We start from the raw sequence: 24684 nt of genomic DNA, 5'->3' as shown, positions 1-24684 counted from the left end.
TGTTAGGCACAGAAATTAAATAACTTGCCTGTGTTTATATGGTGAGTAGTTGTTAATAGGATTTGAACCTGAGTGCTGCTCCCTGACTACACCATACTGTCATGAGGTTTTACACATGTATATGGTTATTTCTGAAGTGTATCTTTGACCATCACATGCATAGATCCTTGCAGTAGAAAGGGGACACCTGTCTGTTTCAGTTCCACCCAGTTCTTCTATGTCTGTTGCAGTTATAGCAAACCTTTATCACTGAGATATATTTGCATTATAATCTTACTAGTAAACTAGCATGAGTAGTATTATTTTCATATTACATGTGAAGGAACGTAATTGTGACATATTGGAGGTCATTCAGGTGTTATTTGGAAGTGTGATTATTTGAATCCAGACTCAAATTGGGTGCGCTATACCGTGTTGCGTATGTTTAACAACCTCCACCAATTAACTCCAAGAGTTAATTCATTTTCTCCTAAGGCAGCAGCACTAATTCCTTTTGACCTAATTCCTAGGAAGTTTTGCTTCTATTGATGTCAGCCTAATCCATATGTTCAGTCAACTATCTTAATGATTTTGAAATACTTTAAAACATTGAGTCATTTAACTAGCATTTATTCACCTATTATGCCAGACACTGTGCTAGGGAAGGATACAAAGAAAGAAAATAACAGTCCCTCCCCTTGTGTACTTGTCAGGTGAAACGAAATTGAAGTATATGTAAAATCATTTGAGGTGGGGTAGAGAGAGGCCCTAGCAGTTGGGGAAAACAGGAGAGATTCCATGTAGAAGGTGGCATGTATTGTAGAAGATGTAATAATGGTATTTCCCATTTATATAAATAATACCTTAAGGTTTGCAAAACACTTTTCCTTACAGCCTGAGCTTCAGGTAGATCAAGAGAGCATTATGTTAGGTGTTTGGAGAGATACAAAGCTTAGGTAAGAACTTGTCTCTGCCCTTGTGGTGTGGATACTAATATAGGTATCTGTAATATACAACAAAAGTTTCAGAGGGAATTGGTAATACTTTCAGTGAGAGGCAGCTTGGTGTAGTGGCTAGAGAGCTATCATGTTTGAAATCCAGAAGCCCTGGGTTCAGAGCCTGCCTGTGATACATACTGGCTGTGGTCCTAGGCAGGCTACTTTCTTTCTCAGTGCCTTAGGCTACTCTCTAAGATTACAAATTGCAGAACAAATGCCATTCTACATTTGTTGAGGAATTTCTTCTTTGGAAGTTCCCTATACAAGTGAAATCGTAGGCCCAGAAAAAATGCATTAGAAAGTTGCAAAAAATGTTACATTTGAGGAGAAGGTTGTTAACAACAAGGGGGTCAAGTCATGAAAGAGTGGCATTTGAATTGGACTTTTAGTATGAGTTGCTAAAGGAGAAGTGGGCTAGGGAATCATAGTGAGCAGCATGAGCAGAGGCACAGGAAAGGGAAACACAAGTCTTATTCAGGGGTCACTTTGGTTGGAACTTAGAGTGCATAAAGGAGGGTAAACTGATAAAGATGGCAGGGTGCTTAAATGTCAAGTAGAAGTTTAAACTTCTTTGGCCAGACAGTAGGAAGTTACTCAAGATTTTTTAGTTGAGGCATTTTATTGTCAAGGTCAGGATGAGTTTGTGATTCTCTATTTTAATTATTCATTGTTTAGTGTCTCCTAGTACTCTTCAGTGAGATCATGATCAAATTAATTTAGCTTTAAGTAGGAAACACTGATTTATTATTTTAAATGATGTAGTCCTGGGAGTTCTTTACTAGGGCATTGAGAAAATGTATTTAACAGGAATTAAAACAAGTATCCAGCCATTATAAATCAAGGCTTTTATAATGTAATAATAGTTCACCTTTATATGATGTGTTAGGCTTTCAAAGCACTCTAGGTACATTATCTTATTTGATTCTTATAGCCAGGTAGGTAGTATGGACATTTTCTCTATTTTATCAGTTAGTAGAATAAAACTCATGATGGGGAACTGACTCACTCAAGGTTGCCTAATTCATTGGTGTTTCCTGATTCTGAGTCTAGTACTATCTGCCATATCCCATTGCTTCATACAGTATAGTGTATGTTAGTGGCTTTTGAAAAAGTAAACCTGACTATTGTTTCAAAATAAAACAAAATGACAAGATAACTAGTACTACTACGGAAACAAATGCGGTATTTAGTGTGACCAGTATTGCCTGCAATTACTTCAGGTTTTAGAACTCTCTGTATTTTTGTACTGTTGTGTCTTTACTACCCCCTGATAGTTTAAGTGGGAATAAATAAGGGGCCAAATCTGTAGAATACCTAAATAGCTGGGGGAAAAAATGAGTGTAGTGAGAAGACAAGGTAGGGGAGAGTATTCTGTCAGCTTTTGTTTACATTGTGCCAAACATTAGACAGATTTTTTTCCCCCATTGAATTGACTGATTGTTTTGGCATTAGATAGAAATTTGTTTTTCTTTCTGACTTTAAGGGTTAAAAATGTAACAACTGGAGATTTTTGAGCCAAGACAGGTTAAGAGTCAGAAAGGGATTAGGAAGCCCACACAAGTGATAACTAAGTATGAGCAGGCTAGTAAAACCTATGGTGGGCTGGTGAGTATCACAGTGTTAGAACTAGGAGTATTAGATATTATCTAATTTAATTTTCTAATTTTATAAATGAGAAATTGGTATTAAAAAGACAAGTGACTTACTTAGAGTTATGCACCTAGTAAGTGACAGATATCTTCTTGATATTATGAACATGTATCTGAGACTTTTTACGTATCCCAGACTCTCAGGCTTTCTGATAGATTACATTTGTTTTATAGTGACTTGAAACTGTTTGGTTGCTCCTGCCAATTAATCAGACTTCTTTTTGTCTGCTACTCTTCCTACTGTGTTAGAAAAATAATCCTAATGAGCATGATTAGTATTTTTTAATCAAGCTAAGGGCTGTGTTCAATCCTTTTTTTTCCCCCATGGAAGAACTGTGGTATTCAGTGAAAGATGTTTTTCCACTTTACTTGGGCATAAGAGATTTCATATTTTCATAAAAAATAGGGCTAAAATTAGGGAAAAATCAGTGGTCAGATTTTGGCAAAGTATATTCTACTTTCCTCACTGTTCTTTATTCATTTTTTGACATATTTGTTTACAGATTTTTAGAGGGTACTTTCATATTTAATTTTGCACTACTTTCTTTGCTTGTCTAGCTATCCTTTGAGCAGCTTTTCTTTCTCAGAGAGAGGAAAGTCATCATTTGCTTACATTAATTCATAGGCAACTCCAAACTTAGTGTTCTTTTACACTATAGCTTATTGCAGAATATGCCCTACTTACCTATAGTTCCACTAAGAGTACTGAACTTTGGCTGAGTGAATTATCATTCACTGGAGACTATGAGTAGACACCACACTATAGAAACAGAGAGTAATGCCCTTAACAGACTGGGACCCTGAGGTTTGGAATACCTAGGGTCATGTATTTCCTGCCTTGAACTTAGTTGATTATATATTGCCTGCTTCAAATAATTGTTAAGTTGCATTGAGTTGGTGCAGGGTATGTGCACTAGTATGGTTGTGGGTCTGGTTCTTGTTGCTTTAACTACATTCTTTCTGAAGATATTAGTAATAATGTTCTTGGTGGTCATTATATCTGTCACCTTTTGAGATTTTAGCATATACATCTAGTGTGAAGAGATTTAAAATATTTATGATTGTTGTGACATGCCATTAAGCACATTAAATTTTGAAACAGATTTTCCAAGTGTTCTTTTATTTAGGTAATATGTTTCAGGCTAGAACTGTTTGGTAATAATGGAATATGCTGTAAATTTTTTTACATTGAAGATGCATGTGGCATGTGTTAGTCTCATAATGGTAGAGTAAGTTATAGTGACTGCTATTTCAAAAGTCATCTTTTGTTAAAATGTTTATAAAGAAATGTGTTTTCTATGCATGCAGATAACTGTAAGATATTTATGGTGCATTAACTATAAAAGTGTAACATATTAACTGTTTAACATGATAAAATAATGCCAAAGTTGATACTAACCTATATTTTTTTTTAGCATTCATACTTGTACTGTCTTTTTGAGCAGAACTAATACGATATTTTGATGTGCCACAGGTAAATTTTTCCATAACCTTATGGAGAGAAAGGACTTTGAGACATGGCTTGATAACATTTCTGTTACATTTCTTTCTCTGACGGACTTGCAGAAAAATGAAAGTCTGGATCACCTGATTAGTCTGAGTGGAGCAATCCAGCTCAGGCATCTCTCCAATAACCTAGAGACTCTGCTCAAGCGAGACTTCCTCAAACTTCTTCCTCTGGAACTCAGTTTTTATTTGTTAAAATGGCTCGATCCTCAGACCTTACTCACATGTTGCCTCGTCTCTAAGCAGTGGAATAAGGTTATAAGTGCCTGTACAGAGGTGTGGCAGACCGCCTGTAGAAACTTGGGCTGGCAGATAGATGATTCCGTTCAGGACGCTTTGCATTGGAAGAAAGTTTATTTGAAGGCAATTTTGAGAATGAAGCAATTGAAGGACCATGAAGCCTTTGAGACCTCATCATTAATTGGACACAGTGCCAGAGTATATGCACTTTACTACAAGGATGGACTTCTCTGTACAGGTAGGAAATGCAGCAATTCGATGAGTATGAATGCAATTCTATTTTCCTTTGCCTTGCTGTAGTGTAGCTTTTTAAATAATCTTCCTCAAAGTTGTGGTTTACAGATGTAGAAATTTTCCTCTATCTTTTCATTTTACTACTAAGATCTCCTGCTAGAGGAAAAAAGAAAAATACCTCCTTTTTCTCCTCCATCCCCCATTCTGATGAGTAGAAATCTTTAGAAATTTATTGAGATCTTAAAGTGAATGAAATGGAAGCCAAGTTATTACCCAGCTCTCCCTGTGCTGGTTAGTGGAAATAGTACAGGACTTCATTTGAATAGCCTTGTGACACATGGATTCAAGAAATTGACTTGATAAATGCAGTATGGGAGAGACATGGTTAGATATCATTTTTTTTTTATTTTTAAGTTTAAATGAAGCACAAGCTCAGTATGAGTCAGCCTGGGAGTTGGAAGCTGAAAAAAAAGCATATCTGATCTTGAGTTTCATTAAGGTATATCTTGAAGGAATAAGGATTTCATTTGTCCCACTGTATTCTGCATTTGGCAAACCACATGTGGAATATTGTTTTTAGTTGTGGACAACATATTTTAGGAAGGGCTAAATAAAGTGAAGAGGATCCAGAGGAGATAACCAAGATGGTGGAATTTGAACCTGTGATATTGAAAGATTAATTGGAAGAACCTGTGATATTGGAAGATTAGTTGGAAGAACTGGGGATTTTTAACCTGGAGAAACCTTTAGGTACTTGAAAGGTTGTCTTATAGAGGAGAGATTAGATTTTAGGATTAGAAGTTAGAGGTGTAGAACTGGAAGAGAGGTCCTCTCATCCAGGAGTTATTGTCTGTCTGAACTCTGGGTTCCCTGAAGTTGTTTCTTAAGATTTTGATAATTGTATTTCCTTGTAATTGGTTTCCTTTCTAATACCATGTACTTTATTTTATGCATTTAAAAATACTCTGAGAAAGATCTATATGCTTGCCACATGACCAAAGGCATCCATGACACAAAAGACCAAGAACTTTGATACATAGTCTAATCTCACTTTATAGATGAGAAAACTGAGTCCCAAAGAGATGAAGTAACTTGTGGAAGGCCACACCAAGATTAAGTGGCAGAAGTAAGATTTGAACCCAGGTCTTCTGACTGAACCATTCCTCTTTGCATTGGACCATGATGACTTATTTTGTTCTTCTTGGCCTCAGAAAGCAAAAGTAGAAGCAATGAATGGAAAGTTGCAAAGAGGCAAATTCAGGCTTGATGCAAATAAAAGCTTTCATGTAATACAGAGATATCAAAAAACATTATGAACTACTTTGGGAGGTAATGGGTTCCCTCAACCTTAGGTCTCCAAGAAAAGAGTTGAATATTGTAGAGGATAGATATTCTTTTAGGGTATGTATGGGTTGGACTAAGATGGCTGCTGAGGTCCCTTTCAAATCTGAAATTATGTGATTCCTTAATTTTGAACCACTAATTTAACCTCCTTGTGACTTAGCTAAAAAGTTTATCTCTCCCAAGGCCTGATCCTGTACTCTCCCCATTAGATGTTGAGAAAAATGGGGCTCAGTTATTTCTAAAACTTTTTTTCAGGGCTAGCAGTTTTCTCCTGTGTCTGGTAGGAAGAGGGATTAGAAGATATAAAGTAGGATTTTTCCACTTCCACTCTCTCCTCCAGCACATCTTTGATATCTCTCACATAATGGTCTCATGTTTCTGTTTGGTTATGTCATTCTTGTGTGCTTAAAAAGAGTCTTGATGCCTCGTGTTTAATCTATATTTTTGACTGGCATTCAAAGACCTCTTCCTTGTGACGCACTATTGGATATCGTATTACTTCCCTTGGAGCAGTCTCTGTGGAGTCAAACTGGACTGCTCTTTGACTAGAGAATGTGCCCTGCCTGTATTTTCCCCTTCTGTGCCTTGCTTTACCCTTTGCTTTGCCTGAAATAGCTTTTCTTTCTTTCTTTGCCTGTTGAATCCCTTCCCATATTTTAGCCTATTTCATTTGCCAAGAAACCTTCCCTGATCCTACTTTCAGCAACAGTATTCTTCATATAAAGTAGCTCTTTTAACATTTTTTTGTATCCCTCTATTGTACTTTAATGTGTTTTTATGTGTAGATTTTAAAATTCATATCATCATACTTAAACCTGAAAAGGCCCTTAAATTTAATCAAATTCAATCTCCTTGTTTTACAAATGAGGAAACTGCGGCCTAACGTGACTACTGAGAGGCCAAGCCAGGTTTTAAACCTGGACCCTCTATTTCCAAAGTTGCTCTTTCCACTGTAACACTCCTGTCTTTATGGACAGAAAAAAATTGAGGGTCTACATGATTTATATCTGTGGTACAGCATCAGATATTGTTAAATTTTATATGCTTTTGAGTAATTATTGCTAAAAGGCTGATATGTAGAGAGCAAGACATGATAGGTGACTAACAGTATTAATAAAAAACCTGGGCAGGGTGTATATGAGGTTAACAGTGATGACGGAGAAGAAAAAGAAAGTTGTATGGAATTTAAAAAAAATTAAAATTCTTATTATTAAGCTTCTGTTTGTTTCAGTGAACCAGTTTATCATACACTTTTATCATAAATAGGTTTTTATTTTTTCCAATTACATGTAAAAATAGTTTTCAACATTGATTTTTTGTATAAGATTTTGAGTTCCAAATTTTTCTCCCTCCCCAAGATGGCAAGCAATCTGACGTAGGTTATATGTGTGCAGTCATGTTAAGCATATTTCCACATTAGTCACGTGGTGAAAGAAAAAACAGAACCAGAGGGAAAAACCATGAACTCCCCCCCCCCCCCAAAAAAAATGAAAATAGTATGTTTAAATCTGCATTCAGGTTCCATAGTTCTTTCTGTGGATGTGAATTACATTTTCTGTCATTGTAGAATTTTAGTCTTTTAGAATTGTCTTGAATTGTTGTACTGCTGAGAAGAGCTTAGTTTATTATCATCATACAATGTTGCTGTTACTGTGCACACAATGTTCTCCTACTTCTTCTCACTTCACTGAGCATCAGTTAGTTTATGTAAGTCTTTCCAGGTTTTTCTGAAATCTGTCTGCTCATCATTTCTTATAGCACAATAGTATTCCATTATATTCATATACCACAACTTGTTCAGCCATTCCACCAATGGGCATGCCCTCAGTTTCCAACTCTTTCCAACTCTTTGCGACCACATAAAGGGCTGCTATAAATATTTTTGTGTGTGTGAGTCATTTTTGCTTTTTTATGATCTCTTTGGAATACAGACCTAGTAGTGATATGGCTAGATCAAAGGGTATGCACAGTTTGATTGCCCTTTGGGGATAGTTCCAAAATGCTGTCCCAGAATGGTTGGATCAGTTCACAATTCCACTAAGCGTGCATTAGTGTCCCAATTATCCCACATCTTCTTCAACATTTGTCATTTTCCTTTTCTGTCACATTAGCCAATTTGATAGGTATCTTGTGGAACCTTGTTGCTTTGATTTGCATTTCTCTAATCAGTAGTGATATTAGAGCGTTTTTTCATACATCATACACTTTTATAAGTCACAGAAGACACTGATATAAAACACTTTTTAAGAAGTTAGCTGAGTACTGAAATTTAAAAAGCATGTTGGGAGTATTCCCTAATGTAGCATGTGTTCATTACCAAAAAGTATTTAGGGTGCAACTAGCACTAGCATCACTTTATATGATATAACTATGCTTTTTCATGGTTCTATGAGGATACTGCAGTAATAAATGATAAAGAATATTTGACCTTTCCCCAAACTTTTCTGTTTATCCAAGCCATAGAGCAGAGATTCGTAACCTTGGATTTGTGAACTTTAAAAACACACACAGAGACACACTATACCCATACTTTTAGTATAACTGGTTTCTTTTGTAATCCTGTGTATTTCATGCACTTAAAAACATTATTTGGGGCTGGGGTGGAGGGGTCCATAGTTTTTACTAGACTGCCAAAGGGATCCATGGCACAAAAGGTTAACCTGGAGAGGCTTCCTAGTCCTCCTGATCCTAAAAATAAAACCAGAAAATCCTCTGTTTCTTCTTCTCTCTCTCTCCTTCTCTCTTCCTTCCTCCTCTCCATTAGTGTTTTTTTCCAGTCATGTCTGACTTTTTTGTGACTCTTTTTGGGTTTTCTTGGCAAAGATGTTAGAGTAGTTTCCTTCTCCAGCTTATTTTACAGATGAGGAACTGAGGCAATCAGAGTTAAGTGACTTGCCCACGGTTACAAAGGTTTCCGAGGCTGGATTTGAACTCAGGTCTTCCTGATTCCAGACCCAGTGCTCCCACCTAGCTCTCCTAGATCATAAGCTCCATGTTTTATGTACATTTTTGCTTCTCTGTTCCTAACCCAGTTCCCTGAATTGTACATGTTTAAAATTTTTTTTTTTTGTAAAATGATTTAATGAGGGAAGGTTAAGTTACCAGATGGTAGGACTTTTAAACCATTTTATAGAAATGGGTCCCTTGATTTTGTGTCTGTCATCTAAAAGCTTGATTTCTCAAACATAATAATGTTGCCTTTTGTAACGTCAAATCATGACAGACTCACCATCTGGAAAGCATATATTCCAAATGACTTTTCTTTTTTAGTGTTGATGGATGTGGACAAATCTGTCCACATTCTTATGACCAATGGCAAACAGTTTTTGAAGAGGAGGGGTTCAGTTTGATGGTGGGACAGAGCTGTGTGGAACTTTGCTGTCATTGAGACAGCATATTGTGGTGGAAAAGGTCAGAAGACCTGGGTTTGAGTCCAAGCTCTTCCACTCCTAGCTCTGTGACTATGTAAGTCACTTAGTATTTAATATTGGTGATTCATTAAGACAAGCGGTGTGATAAAGTGGATAAAAAGCTGAATTGAGTCCGGAATAACTAGATTCAAATCCTGTTTCTGGCAGATTTGACCATGTTGTTTTAACTTCTCTAAACCTCAGTTTTCTTATGTAAAATGAGGGTGATTACACTCATAGTACTTACCTTACAGAATTGTTGTGAGGAGTAAATAAAGTGAGGTATGCAAAATTAAGGTGCTATATATAAATGTCATTATGACTATACTTAACGTTTCTGAATCAGTTTTCTGACTTATGAAATGGGGTTAGTAATAGTTTGTGCATGACCTTCCTCAATAGACTGTTGTGAACAATATGCTTTATAAAACTTGTAAGTGCCACAGAAATGTGTTCTATTTACTAGCATTATACTCTAACCCTGAACTTCTTTCCCACTCTGACCCCTTTTTGAGTTTCTGCAGTGTTTGTTGGTGTTGCATGGCCTGAGGGCATGTGTAGTCCAATGTACGGATACTTTGGTGAAGTTGGATGATGTAACACTGGCAAAGGCTTCCAGAAACACCTCGGATTCATTATGTGTTTGATTTTTAATTAATTTTTGGTTGTTGTGTGTTCAGAGACCTTTTAGTGTTGCCAGATTTTTTGAGACCATAAATGGGGTCATGACTCACGGTTAATAATCCCTGTCTAATCAACTGAGCTAACATGTATTTCCAGTTGTCCCATTGTTTTTGAACTATTCTGTGCTGCTAGAACATACTAGCGTGGTGGAGTAGAAACAGTAGTGCTAGATTTTTCCGCCAAAAGCTTGATGATTATGTCACTTAGTAGCTGCATAAACTTGGGTAACTTCTCTTTAAACCTCCCTTTTGTCACCCATCAAATGAAGAGTTGGACCAGATCTCTAATGTCTTTCCTAGCTTTAAGTTTCAAGGTTTAAATCTGGTTTTTTTCTGTTCTTGGCATAGGGGTTGGTAAGAGGTGGGGATTTATCCCCGTAGTTACAACTGTGCATGTTGAGTAACATGTCTGAGTGTTTCAAATGAAGAAAAATCTGAATGTGATAAGTATTCAGCAGTTGTTTGGGGCCAATGACTACCAGTTGTGTGTTTTAGAATAACACTTGTATGCATTTTATCTTGTCATTCAGTGACAGCTGAGAAGTTTTTACTGTAACCGTATTGTGGACACTTCCAGAAAGGACTAGTTAACAATCTAGTGCTAATTAGAAGAAATACAGAGCAAAAGAAAAGAAATAGACTTCCTCTGCCTCCTAGGTCATAATTTTTTAATTGATAATCCTAGGTATTTTGAGACCCAGGTCCACATCTTCATCTGTTAGTTAAGTGAATCTTGGAGGTATTATAGGTTAGGTCTGCTACATTGCTTTGCTTTATTTATGTTCTTTGGTTTTTTTTTTATTATGTTACAGTATTCTTTTTTATTATTTTTATTAGTATTGAAGTATTATTTACATTGTGCCTTCACATTTAAAATAGAATGAGATTTATAAGATATTTAATTTTATTTTTGACTTGTGTAAAACCAGTCAACTCATATTTATTGTGTCCAGAATATTTAAAGTGATTGATTTGTAGTGTTATTTCTGCAGATGAAGAATCAGCTTTGCTTTATGTAGCTGCATGAAACAATAGAAAGAACCACTGCACTGAGAATCAGTTATCCTGGTTTCCATTCTTGACACTCCCACTACCATGTACTCCATGATTTTGGGCTAATTACTTCATCCTTTCTTGGTCCCAGTTTTCCTTATCTGTCACATAAGTGATCTCTTAGAGTTCAAGTTGAGTAATAATATGCCTGTTTCAGGTGATCAAAAAATCTAAATGTAGTAACTGTCCAACAGCAGGTCCCTTATAGTTCTGGCATTCTAAAATTTATTAATGTACATTTATCTAGCACTTTAAGGTTTAGGAAAGATTTCTCTACAGCAGCCCTACACTGTGTAGGGTTATAGGTCAGCCTCATTTTACAGATGAGGGAACTGATGCTTTCTAGGAAGTTGTGATCTACTTGAAGTTACACAGTTGTTAGGAGTTGAGGTTGACTTGTATCCAGTTCACCTGGACTCTTTAAGTCCAGTGCTCAGTGTTTCTATTTGGGTTCAGATGGGAATGAGACTGGAAAAAGGGATATCTAGCCAAATTAGTAGTTATATACAGATTTTGCTGCTGCAGAACACAACTTTCCTGAACTCTGACAGTCATTTTCTATAGCTTTAGGTCCTCAAATTGAAAAGCTGACATAACTTCTTTCTCTGTGAACTAGGTTAAATATGAATTAAATTGGGACAGCTTAAGCTAGAACTGAGCCCAAACTAGAAGCAAATTATTCTTGCTCATTCACATAGACACCCCCTCCCTCCAGAGTATTTTACAGTTTACAAAGCTATTTGTCCTTTACAAGAATCTGGGGATTAAAAAAAAGAAAAAAGAAAAAAGAATCCCTACCCTTAAGGAATTTAAATTTTACAGGTGAGATACATCATATACACAGAGAAGTAAACAGAATGTAATTTAAGGAAGAAGAGAAAACTAACAACCAGAACATTCTTTCTATTTTTAATTGTAATTTCCCTGCCTCCACTAATTGATAGTATTTTATTTTTCCAATTACATGTAAGGATGATTTTTACTATTCATTCTTTTATAAAATTTTGACTTCCAAATTTTTTCCCTCCATCTCTTTCCTTCCCCCTCTCTAACACAGTAAGCAATTTAATATAAGGTATATATGTGCAATCATGTAAAACCTATTTCCATCTCAGTCATGTTGTGAAAGAAGAAACAGTTTGCAAAAAAAAGTTACGTTTTGCAAAAAGAAAAATCCATGAAAAAAATAAAGTGAAAATAGTATGCTTTGATCTGTATTCAGACTCCATCAGTTCTTTCTTGGGATGTGGATAGCATTTTCCATCATGAGTCTTTTGGAATTATCTTGGATTGTTGTATTGCTGAGAAAAGTTAAGTTAGTCATAGTTGATCATCACAAAGTGTTGCTGTTATTGTATTCTCCTGGTTCTTGAGCAGGCATTCTTAACCTGAGGTGTGCAGACTAGTTTTAAAAAAAATTTTTGATAACTATATTTCAACATAATTGGTTTCCTTGGCATAAACCTGGAGTCAGGACAACTTAAGTTGAAATCCAGCTTCAGACCCTTGCTAGTTGTGTGATCCTAGGGCAAGTCACGTAATTTTTGTCTGTCTCAGTTTCTTCAGCTGGAAAATGGAGATCATAATACCTACCTTCCAGGGTTGTTGATTTGATAAAATATTTGTAAAGTGCTTTACAAACTTGAAAGCACTGCATAAATTTTAGCTATTATTTTTATGCATTTATAAACATCATTCTGAGAAGGGGCTCCATAGACTTCACCAGATTGCCAAAATGGTCCTTAATGAAAAAAAAAAAGAGGTCAAGAGCCCCTGAAAAGAGGACTAAGAAAAGTATTCTCATAGAAGGTGGTAACTGAGCCGAATCTTGAAGAGAGGTAAGACTTCTAAAAGGTAAAAATGACAAGGGGACATACTCTGGGAATGGGGGCAAAGGCACTGAATGCCAAGTTTGAAGAACAGTAAGTAGATTAGTTTCCCTGAATGTAGAACGTGCAGAGGAGAATACTGTGAAATAAATTTGAAAGATGTAAAGGCAGAATTGATAAGACTTATCAGCTGGTTGGATATGAGGGAAGGAAATATAATAGATGATATGTTGTGGAACCTCAGTGATTGGTACTCTCAACAGAAATAGGGAAGTTAGTGGAGTAGATTGGGGAGGGAAGATAATGATTTTATTTTGGACATATTGAGTTTAGTTACCAATGGGACTGTAGGTATAAGTGTCTAGCAGGTCGTTGGTGATCTGGACTTGGATTCAGGAGAGAGATTAGAACTCTTTAGATTTGAGAGCCATCTACAGAGAAGTGATGATTAAACATGGAAACTCAGGAAATCAAGACAGAAGAGGAGAAGGAAGAAAGAAAGGAAGGGAGAGAGTGAGGAGTCAGGATACAACCACTAACAATGGGAATGGAGATGGATGATCTAGCAAAAAATCATCTAATAATATGTGCTTAAATTATAAGGAACTATTCAGTAGAATGAATACAGTCTGGGATTGGTTAAGCAAGTGAAGAAAAGTTGTGTAGTCTGAGTAATGGGTTTGGGAGATTCTGAAAGAGAAATAAGAAAGGCTTGAGGGAAAAATATGAAAGGTAAAAGAAGGTTTGGATTTTCTAACCATAAGAGAGGTATATAAAAATGAGCAAAAAGTTTAAGCATGTTGAGAGGGTTTGAGGAAATTTGACTTTGTTTGAGTAGAAAGATTGAGAGCTATAGTAGTAATGAAAAATTTGTAGCTTTATTTGAAAGCCCATACAGAAGGTTATAGAGGGTTAGAAGAAACTTAAGCAAGGTATTCCTAAATGTGATAATTGGGTTAGATTGCTGTTACTTTAAAAATTTTTGACATTGGATTAACTGGAAATAGTGAATCCTACAATCTGAAATGCTTGGAATGAATAACCCTTGTGTAAAACATAATGCTAAATAATTGAAATTATAAATTGAGATTTTTGTATGATACCATTTGGAAAATAGATCCAGGTAATTGAATTTATTCTGGTCTCATTTTTAAGTGAAATGTGCTCCTCTTAAATTTTATTTATACTGTTTGGCATTAAGACAGATTGGGAAAATATATCGATCAGAAACTTGTTAGCTGTGTAGTTTCAAGCCAAGTTACCTCAGTTATTTGATTTGTAATATGTATAAAGATAATGCTAACATAAATCTGCTAATTCATTGTATTAGAAATATTATCAGAAAAGTGAAGTCTTTGATTCCTTTGGGTTATAAATTTAATTGTTAAAAGACTGAGGCAGTTATGTTCAGTTTGGTAACAGCAAGAGAATTAATATTTTTAAGACTTCAAAACCTAGCCCCATGCTCAGGTTAAAGTACAGTGATTTGATTTTAGTTGAAAACTAAAAATTGCAAAAGGAAAAGATTTAGTCTACCTACTGTACTACACTGTCCTAAGAATTTCTGCAACTTTGGTTTTAGTCTCCTACAAATAAAGTTAGGTAAGTTTCTGGTAGTTTTGTCCGCTTACCTTTCAGGATGGTTTGTAGGAAGACCATATTATACATCTAACACTGTATAAATATTGGTTATGGTGAAAATATTGGTTACTGTGGTCTATGATTATGATATAGTACCTTAACTACTTCTGTGAAACTCAAAGGTTTCTGCCTAGGGAAAATGAACCACACCCTGGCAGAATCACAATCAAACTCCTTAAGCTTTTTCCCTGGGCTGAAAACCTGTCCTTCAACTAGAAACATAATATTTAGCTAAGCACACTTTAAGGTAACCTGACGATAACAAGTGGGAATTAAAACCAGGAAAGCTTTATATGTATTTTTTAGTAGTATTAATGTAAAATTAAATATATGTGTATGTTGTGAAACTTTTGGTAACATCAACATAGTTAGGAAAATAGGTTGTAATTTGGATGCTATTCTCAGGTTGTAAAGTCAGTGTTAAAAGTATTTTATTCAGATTGCAGTGATTTTAAAAAATCTCTTTATTGTTTTATCTGATATTTTGACATGGTTATAAGTTTGTTTCAACTGTGCTGGTGACATATTGTAAATTCCATAATGCTTAAACCTAAGAGCTACAGAGGTATAATACTTACCACCCCTAATTGAAATGAGAAAGTTCATAGATTAGTTTTATGTAAATTCCATTTAAATTTTTTTAGAGTGATTTTCTGTAGAAAGTAATTTAGAGATGTATTTGACTGAATTGAGATAACTAGAAATGGATTTTGTTTCATGTTTCAAATCTATAATATTTTTATGATGTGTAGATATACTATTAGGAACTTAGCTTCTCTTTTTCTCATAAGATTATTGTTACATTATGAATTGATATGTGTGTGTTCGTCCTTCATTGCCAAAGAAGACCATGCCATCAGGGAAATAATGACATGACTTGCACTTGACTTTGTTTTGAGTAAGGGAGGGCTGTGCAGGTCACCAGCCTCACTTCTTCTCCAGAGCCATCTGAATCCGGTGACCAGACATTCATCAGGATGACTGGAGATGACTCAGGATGAGGCAGTTGGGGTTAAATGACTTGCCCAAGGTCACACAGCTAGTGAGTGTCAAATGTCTGAGGTGAGATTTGAACTCAGGTCCTCCTGACCCCTGCACTGGTTTTCTATCTACTGCACCACCTAGCTGCCCCATTGTGAATTGAACAATTAAAGGGAAATAAAAAGTTTGCAAACTGTTAATATTCTGAAGTACTTACCTGTAGTAAAGAGGAAGTTTCATCTAAAATTATTTGGTTATCATTTGTGAAAATTGTAAGATTATTGGTTAAATTGTTAAGGATTATTATGATTAGGCCATCTGGAATGGTCTGTACTGAAGTTACATTTTAACCAACTTAGTCTTAAACTCCCAGTTACAAAGATTTATTTTCATTTTAAGGATTGAATGAGAGGTAAATATCTCAGTTTAGGTTTGTAGTTATTTACTTCATGAAAGTGTAATGATTATCTTTTTTACATCAGGATAAATTTTAAGCTGTTTTTGAGAAAGAGAAATGTTAGTAGAAAGGATTGCCAAGTAAAAATCTTTTGTGTGATTTTTATAAGGCCTGATAAGTTTTATTTGTTAGCCAATTTATTCCAACAATTTGAAGATTGTCAACAATTGTGTCCAGCCTTATTGTGATTAGTGAGACTTTGCTTTTTGAGGTGATGCCTTTTGGGACCCTGAATGTTCTTTCTGAGCTTTGTTTTTAGGTTTGTTCCAATGTTCCACTGCTTCACAAAAAAATGCCAGCAGTTCAGTGGGAGTGACATTTGAGATCTAAGGCCAGTGGGATATCTGTTCCTGGTAATAAAGTTGAGAGGGTGACCTTAGGAAGGCTAAGGTTGGACTCCCATGCAAGAATTCTTCCCACTTGGTTAATTCTGAGCCTAGCTGTGTTACGTTCTTGTCCCTGATTTTTCTTCTCATTGCAAATCTCTCTAACCAGGGCAAGAGAAGTTGTGATTTTTATGATGAATCTCTTACTTAGTTCAATTTGAAACTCTAGTCAGTGCTTGTTCCCAATGATATGTGATCCTTAATAACTGAATCCACCCTGAGCTATGATTGTTGGAGTTTGCTGTTTAAGACCTTATGGGACTATAATTGATATTATTCTGAGTCTGATTCCAGATATGATCATCAAGAAATGCTATTGAGCCAATGATCCATGGTGCCAGTAACCCTATGGGGTTGAACTTCAGGTGGAGTTCTCCTGGGAAAGGCTGGGAGAACAACTCTTGGCATGGGCTGAGGTAGGATTCTCCTGACTCGATATTTCCTCTTGAATGGAAAGTTTCCCACCTGGCTGACTTTAAGCCTAGCTATCATATTTTCTCAATACAGTGGGCTACCTATATGACTCTTACCTGGAATTAACATGAAATTAGGGAAGCATTTTTCCTTTACTATATCTATGTCTCTATTTTCTTTTTTATGGCAAATTTCTGAAATAATGGCAAGTGATCAGTATGAACACAGCATTAATCTTTATCTCATAGCTAAGACTGGAGTTCTTTTGAGCTACTATAATAAGTTGCAGATATTAGAATTTTAGTCCTTTCTGTATTCTAAACAGTCAGGTGGATGGATATGGCCTTGTCATCTGTCTATTACTGGTTATATCTTATGTAACATAAGGTCCTTTAATTTCTAACAATGGTATGGAAATAATTAGGCAGTGATATGGATTTGTGAAACCAGGATATAATTCTGTTATTTAGTGAGGTTAATATCACAAATGTGTTCAAAGAATTTCAGTACAATTAATTATCTTAAGAAGAGTTTCTTGTGGTCTATTTTGTGTTATCTTAAAGAAATATTCACTTTTACTCAGGGTTATTCATTTGAACTTGATTAGTTTTTATTATAAACAACTTATCTGATATGCACTGTTTTGTAATTGATCATTCAGCTTTTCCATCCCAGAATGTTTTATTAGAGGCCATCTTCTGTCATTACTTCCTTAGCAGAATTTCATCCTCTTAAGGTGGGGATGAGGATGGGGGGGGAGAATGAGCAACTAAAAGTAAATAACTAGAGTAAATAATGAAATAAATAGCTAGAGTGAAAATTTTGGTTTTGGTGACAATTTTATTATTAAAAAATAATAAAAAGATTAGATAACTATTAGATAACTATATTAGATAACCAAGTTAAAAATTGGGTTCAGAATTGTCTAATTTTTCAGTTATTTGAATTTCTTAAATAGATAACATAATTTGCTAACCTATATCACAAGACATTTATAATCAGTGAACTGAAGTTCCTTCCCTTTCTGGTATTTGAATCTGAGGTGAAGAATGAAATAGATGAACACCATAAGTCAAATGGTGGTGGAATCAATGTCAATTTAAAAGGTGCCTTTTAGTTTACATAACAAATTGGCAAATATCAAATTCATAACCCAACAGCTAATTCTACAAGTCAGATGCTCATAGATTCTTTTAGATTCCCCCTTCAACCTGTTGTTGGTAGCGTCCAAATATCTGATTTAGATAAGGATAGGAGCAATAAGAAGTATGGAAAAATATAAGTTCTTATTTGATGTTTTTCTTAGAGCTGTAAGGTTTGAACTAACTCTCACTGTTTGACCCGGTTATTAGCAAAGTAAACTTGAATTATGTTAAGATCTGTTTTGTAAGAGATTTTAATAGGAAAGAGGATCTCTACAAGTGACCAGAACAGGAGAAGCAAATCACTAGAAGTTGCTCTGAAGCCCTACCCATTCCAGAATGCCTTGGAGGAAAGATCTCCAGAGGACTACAGATGTTTCAGAAACCAGACGGCTGTATGAGATGAAATGTCTGAGCCCTAAGACATAATGCAGTAATGAAATGGACAGTGGGAATGAGTTACTGAGAAAGATTGCGCCATTATCCTCGTAAGGCCTGCTTGCCCAAAGGGATTGCCCCCAATGACTCCCGTCAACACGCCAGTCAGTCTTAATCATATTGTTCCCCTCACATTGTTTGCCATCATAAGCCCCATAGTTAAAACCCCTTGATGAAGTATTTGTCAAATCAGTTAGTGATTTATTAAGAAGACTGCATTTCTCAAGTGAATCAAAGAGGGAGGGAATGAGAGAAGTTACTATTATACTATTATATTATTAACCAATTCATAAATTGGTTTTTCTCCTTTTCTGTTTCCTCTTTAAGGCCTTGCTCTTGTTAAAGTCTGTCTCTGAAGGGCATAACTGATTGATGACCTTGTTCTTAGCTCTCAAAAAAGCATACTCTTCCTCTTGGGAAGTACCCCACCTAAGTTCTGTTTAAAGTATAAACATAATCCACTCTGGGCTAGTCCTTAGCCTAAGGAAAGGAGCTTTGCTCTTGCTCCTTTAAGAGTTTAGGGCAGGGGTAGGGAACCTGCAATCTGAAGGCTGCATGTGACCCTTTAGGTCCTCAAGTGTGGCCCTTTGATTGAATCCAAACTTCGCAGAACAAGGATTTGTTCCCTCAAGGCCGCAGGTTCCCCACCCCTGGTTTAGGGTGAGCTAGATCATAGAGGAGAAAACCAACCAGAAGGGTCTGGATGGAGACAGATTCCCCTGTCCAGATTGCTGTTTGCTTCTGAGTCTCAAGATCAAGGCACATTCTCAGCAGGAGGGGCTAAAGCCTTCCAATCCACCTCCTCTTTAAATGTCCACCAAAAGGAGTGTCAGGAGCACTCCTTTTTAGAAAGATATTTAAGACTCTCAGGGTCTCCAAGTCTTTGGTTACTAAAACTACTTACCATTCATTTATTGATTGCCAGATAGCTTAATTAATAAATTGATTATTAATTATCCAGAAACTCTTGGAGGTTTTCATTCATTTCATGTCCTGGTTCTTCTCTCTTTATACTACTTAAGTTGGTGACCTCATCAGTTCCCATAAATTTAATTACCACCTCTATATTGACAATTCTCAAATCACCCTTTTCCTACCTCAGTCTCTCGCAACCTCCTAGGAGTTATCCTGGATTCTTTACTTTCTGCCAGTCTCTAAGTTGTTGTTAAGGCCTATTGATTAATATGTCCCCTTCTCTCCTCTGACACTACCACCACTCTAGTGCACGTCCTTGTCACCTTGAATCTTGTTTACTGCAGTAGCCTACTGGTGGGTCTGCTTGCCTCAAATATCTCCCCACTCTAATCCATTATCCATTCAACCACTAATATGATTTTCCTAAAATGCAAGTCTGATCATATTTACACATTCCACCCTCCCCCCCAAAAAAGACTCCAATGGCTACTTATTTTCTCCAGAAGCAAATACAAAATGCTTTGACATTCAGAGCCCTTCATAACCCAGCCCCTCCTATTTTTCCAGTTTTCTTGTACGTTCCTCCCCAGCATGTATTCTTCATTCCAGTGACACTGGCCTTCTGCCTGTTGCGTGAGCTAGACACTCCATCTCTTGTCTTTGGGCATTCCCTGTGGCTACCCCTCATGCCTAGAATGCTTTCCTTTCTCTGCTCTATTGAACACCCTGGCTTCCTTAAGTCCCAACTAAAATCCCACCTACAGGAAACCCTCCCTAAACTCTCTTAATTTCAGTGCTTTCTCTCTGTTAATTATTTCCTGTTCATCCTATGTATAATTTGCTTTGTATATATCTATTTGCATGCTGATTCCCCAATAGATTGTAAGCTCTTTGAGAGGAAGTACTGTCTTGCCTCTTTTTGTAACCTTCCCCCTTAGCTCAGTGCCTGACAAATAGTAGACACTTAATAAATATTTATTGAATTAAGTAGGCAGTAATGAATGGGATAGTAGATGAAGAGAGATTTAAGACTGGGTATAGGGCAGAGAGGATAGTACATAGGAGGCATAGAATAGAGAAGTAACTTGTCCACAGTCACACAGCTGGTTCGTTGGTAGAGTTGAACATCAAACCCAAATGTCTTTGCTCTCAAATTGATAATTTTTTACTTTATCATGTTGCCTCTCAGGTTTGACTCTGATTCAAGGAAAGCTGCGTACTTTGAACTGATGTTCTCTATGATAAGGGACTGTATTTTTAAATGAAAAATAATTTTTACCACTATATATTATTCTTCTTTACAAATAATACTAATCTTTCCATTATGTGCAACTGAAGAACTTGGTTAATTCTTTAAATAGGTAATCCTAATCTATTGATTTGTAAACATTGTATCAAACTTCCATTACTGTCATCTAAGTAGTTGTGCTTTGGGGGTACTGTGTGCTTAAGTTTACCTAGTAAGTTTTCTTTTCCCTGAAATATATCAATTTGAGTACTCATTCTGCTACTTATTATCTGTGTAACTCTTGAACAAGCAAGGTTGCTGTGGAGATGGTGCCTTCTAGACTATAAATATTGTATGAATAAGAGTTATGATGCTGGGGTGGGGGAGATTGAGTGAATAGGTTAATAAAAACATTTTGAAGTTATTTGAATTATAAAATAATACAGTTAAAGCAAAAAGAGACCAAAGAGATCATATCCAGCCTTCTGATTTTACAGAGGAGGAAACTGAGATAAATCCATTAGAGTATTTCCCAAGGTCACACAGTAAATGGTCAAACTTAGATTTTAACTCAGATTGTCCCTCTCCAAATCCAGTGTTCTTAATTATTATTATTATATTTATAATAATAGAATATAATAATTATAATAATATATTTATTATAATAATTATAATTATTATAGTGTCCTAATTATTATGGAGTTCTCATTAAGATATAATAAGAGATAAGATCCTGTATCTCCAAAGAACCTAAGTCAAATTAGCAATTCTGTTTTTGCCATTTCTTGGGGTTTAGAGTTGATAGGCATCTTAGAGACCCTTTAGTCCAGAAAAATGAGTCTCCCTCATTTTATATATATATATATATATATATATAAATAACATAGCTAGGTGGTGCTATGGATAAAGTACTTGTGGATAAAGTGCTGGATTTGGAATCAGGAGGACCTTGATATCAAATGTGACCTCAGACACTTATTAGCTGTATTACCCTGGGCAAGTCAGTTAACCTGTTTGCCTCAATTTCCTCATCTGTAAAATGGGGATAATAAAAGCACCTACTTCCCAGGGTTGTTGTGTGGATTAACTGAAATAATATTTATAAGGTGATTAGCATAGTGCCTGGCACATAGCAAGTGCTATATAAATGCTTATTCTTTTTCCCTCTTTATAAATGAAGAAACTGAGACTTTTTCTCCAGTAGTAAAATAGCACAATCAGAATCTACATTCCAGTTTCTCTGACTCTGCATCTAGTACTCTATCTACTGTACTGTCTCTGGGAATCTGCCTCATTTTCATTTGGGATGCTGTCACTCATTTCAGGATGAGTTCATGAAGTTGCAAGGGGAACTCTGCTGCAGTCATCTTGGAATTTGAAGCTTTTCTGGTGACATTGTCCATTCAGCTTAGATTTATATCTCTCAAATTCTGGGGATGTTTGAGGTGCAGCAGGAGATAGAGAGAGATAGTTTTGAGACCTGGTCCCCATCTCCAAAGAAGGACATGTCCCAACATACTTGATGACAGTTACATAAATATACATTAGAAACCAATAAGTGTACTTGAGGAGCGTAAAGTATAATGAGATCATATGAGGAAAAGATTGTGCAACTATTGGTGAATAACCTCCACACAGATGTTATATCAAGTTACTGTTCTAGATTCTGGACTATAGATTAGTAACCTCACATGTACAGATATTCACTGTCTTACAAAACTATTTAAAATTACATATTAAGGAAACATGGATTTCAGTTATGGGCAAATCATAAAATGCTGCGGCCAGCGCAGTCGGGCAGGTCCGGGGCGGTTACGGCGCTCACAGAGCAAGGATGAAAAGACAGACGGGACACAGGAGTCTGAACAAGCTGAGTTTATTCTAGACGTACTGAGCCAATAAATCAGGGGATTGGGGTGCTTAAATAGTAAAAACCATAAGGGTAGCGATTGAAGCATGAAACAGAACAGATCATGATAAGTAGAAAGGGAGGTCTCAAGGCCTCTTTATCGGAATGTTTTCCTGTATAGCAGGGGCCTTGTTTCCTGGAACTTCCACACCCGAATTCCAGGACATGCACCTGAGAACAATATATCACTTAACTTCTTGAGTCAGGTATTATTCTCCCTTGGAGGAGGGGAACTCTTGATAAGGGCTCTTTCAAACTCCTCAAGGTTCTCTACAACAGAATTATAGAATATCAGAATTAGAACGGATCTTAAGATCACGTGGTCCAAAGCTCTATAAAATAACTAAATTGAGTCCCAGAAGGGTTATTTTACTAATAATTACCATGATGATTTGAAAGGTGTGCAGGGACTGGACCTGGTATAGGGAACTCTCTGGGAGGGAGCCTGATTGGACCCTGATTTTCAATGAAGAGAGAATTGTCTGGTGTTTTGAGGTGGTAAGTGCTCAGGGTCATACTACCAGTATGTGTGAAAGCAAGATTCAATCCAGGTATTTCTGACTCTGAGACTGGTTCCCTATCCACACTGAATTGCTCCTTGTTCTTATTATGCTAACCATTCATTTATATAGCACTGACTCACAGTAACTTTGTGATCTACTTAGTGCAAGTATTCTCCCTGTATTGCAGAAAGGAAGCATGGTTTTGTTTTGTTTTTTTTTCCTGAGAATTGAAGTGATTTGCTCATGGCTATTCAGCCAGTAAGAGTCTGAAATGGGACTTGAATCTTGATTTCACCATCAGGAAGCATTATCTGTAAAGGAGAAAGCTAGAAGCCTTCCTATTAAGATCAGGGTAAAAGCAAAGATGCCCATTTTCACTACAGTTATTCAGTATCGTACCAGAAATGTTAGCTATAGCAGTAAGAGAAGAAAATGAAATTGAAGGAATCAGAATAGGCAATGAGGAAATAAAAATTCACTATGTAGATAACATGATAGTATACTTAGAGAATTATCTAAAAAACTCGTTGAAATAGTTAACAATTTTAGCACAGCTTTAGAATATAAAATAAACCCACATAAATCAGCAGCATTTCTGTATATTACCAACAGAGCCTAGTAGAAAGAGGTAAAAAGAGAAATTCTATTTAAAATAACTGTAGACAGTATAAAATACTTGGGAGTCTACCTGCCAAGACAAACCTGTGAACTGTATGAGCACAATTACAAAACACTTCTTACACAAATAAAGTCAGGTCTAAACAATTGGAAAAAATATCTGTTGTTCATGGGTAAGCTGAACCAATATAATAAAGATGATAGTTCTACCTAATTTTATTCAGTGCCAAACTACCAAAATATTATTTTATGGAGTTAGAAAAAAATCACAAAATTCATCTGGAAGAACAAAATGTTAAGAATATCAAGGGAAGGTGGGGGGGAGATTACAGACTGGGGGAACGTTGGATAGGGTGCATGTGGTCCTGGGGTGGAGGTTTGGGAGAGATGGGGAGAAAATTTGGAATTCAAATTTTTGTGCAAGCAAATATTGAAAACTGAAAGATAAATTATATATTTAAAAAAAAAATATCAAGGGAGTTAATGAAAAAAGGTGTGAAGGAAGGTGGCCTAGCCATACCATATCTCAGACTGTATGTAAAGTGGTAATCATCTAAACTATCTGGTACTGGCTAAGAAATCTAGTGGCAGATCAGTGGAATAGATTAGGTACACAAGATATATAGTTGGTTGTTGTCCTTCATTCTCGAAGAGGACCAGAATGACATCACTGTGCTAGAGCCAAGTTTCAGTGTGTCAGACTGTCCAATACAAGGTCAGAATGCTCTGCCACAGGTCGGGCACAAATAGTACGTAAAAACCACAGTGATCTAATGTTTGATAAACCCAAAGACCCCAGCTTTTGGGACAAGAAATCTCTATTTGACAACTGCTAGGAAAACTGGAAAACAATATAGCAGAAACTAGGTCTAGACCAACATCTTACACCATATACAAAGGTAAAGTCAAAATGGATACGTGATTTAGATATAAAGGGTGATGACATAACCAAATTGGGAGAGCAAAAAATAGTTTGCCTGTCAGATTGATGGAAAAGGGAAGAATTTATGACCAAATAAGAAATAGCATTAGGAGACATAAAATGGATAATTTTGATTACATCAAATTGAAAAGGGTGACCAAGATAAGAAGGAAGGCAAAAAATGGGGTGTGTGGGGTCGGGCAGA

The 24684-nt window shown here is 36.1% G+C and overlaps 1 protein-coding gene across 5 annotated transcripts in view; it reads left to right on the top strand.

Moving 5' to 3' along the window:
- Window positions 1-24684, top strand: part of FBXW2 (F-box and WD repeat domain containing 2) — a 33727-nt gene that overhangs the window by 1071 nt on the left and 7972 nt on the right. For 3 of the 5 annotated variants that reach the window (XM_072631775.1, XM_072631774.1, XM_072631773.1), the window contains exon 3: window positions 4101-4610. In XM_072631775.1, the coding sequence (XP_072487876.1) occupies window positions 4101-4610 (510 nt within the window). The remainder of the gene's footprint in view (window positions 1-4100; window positions 4611-24684) is intronic. The other 2 variants (XM_072631776.1, XM_072631777.1) reach the window with 1 other exon arrangement.

The sequence above is a fragment of the Notamacropus eugenii genome, chromosome 1 (genome assembly GCF_028372415.1).
Source record: "Notamacropus eugenii isolate mMacEug1 chromosome 1, mMacEug1.pri_v2, whole genome shotgun sequence".
Classification (NCBI taxonomy): domain Eukaryota; kingdom Metazoa; phylum Chordata; class Mammalia; order Diprotodontia; family Macropodidae; genus Notamacropus; species Notamacropus eugenii.
The sequence above is the reverse complement of the archived record's forward strand: the minus strand, read 5'-3'. Positions and strand labels throughout refer to the sequence as shown.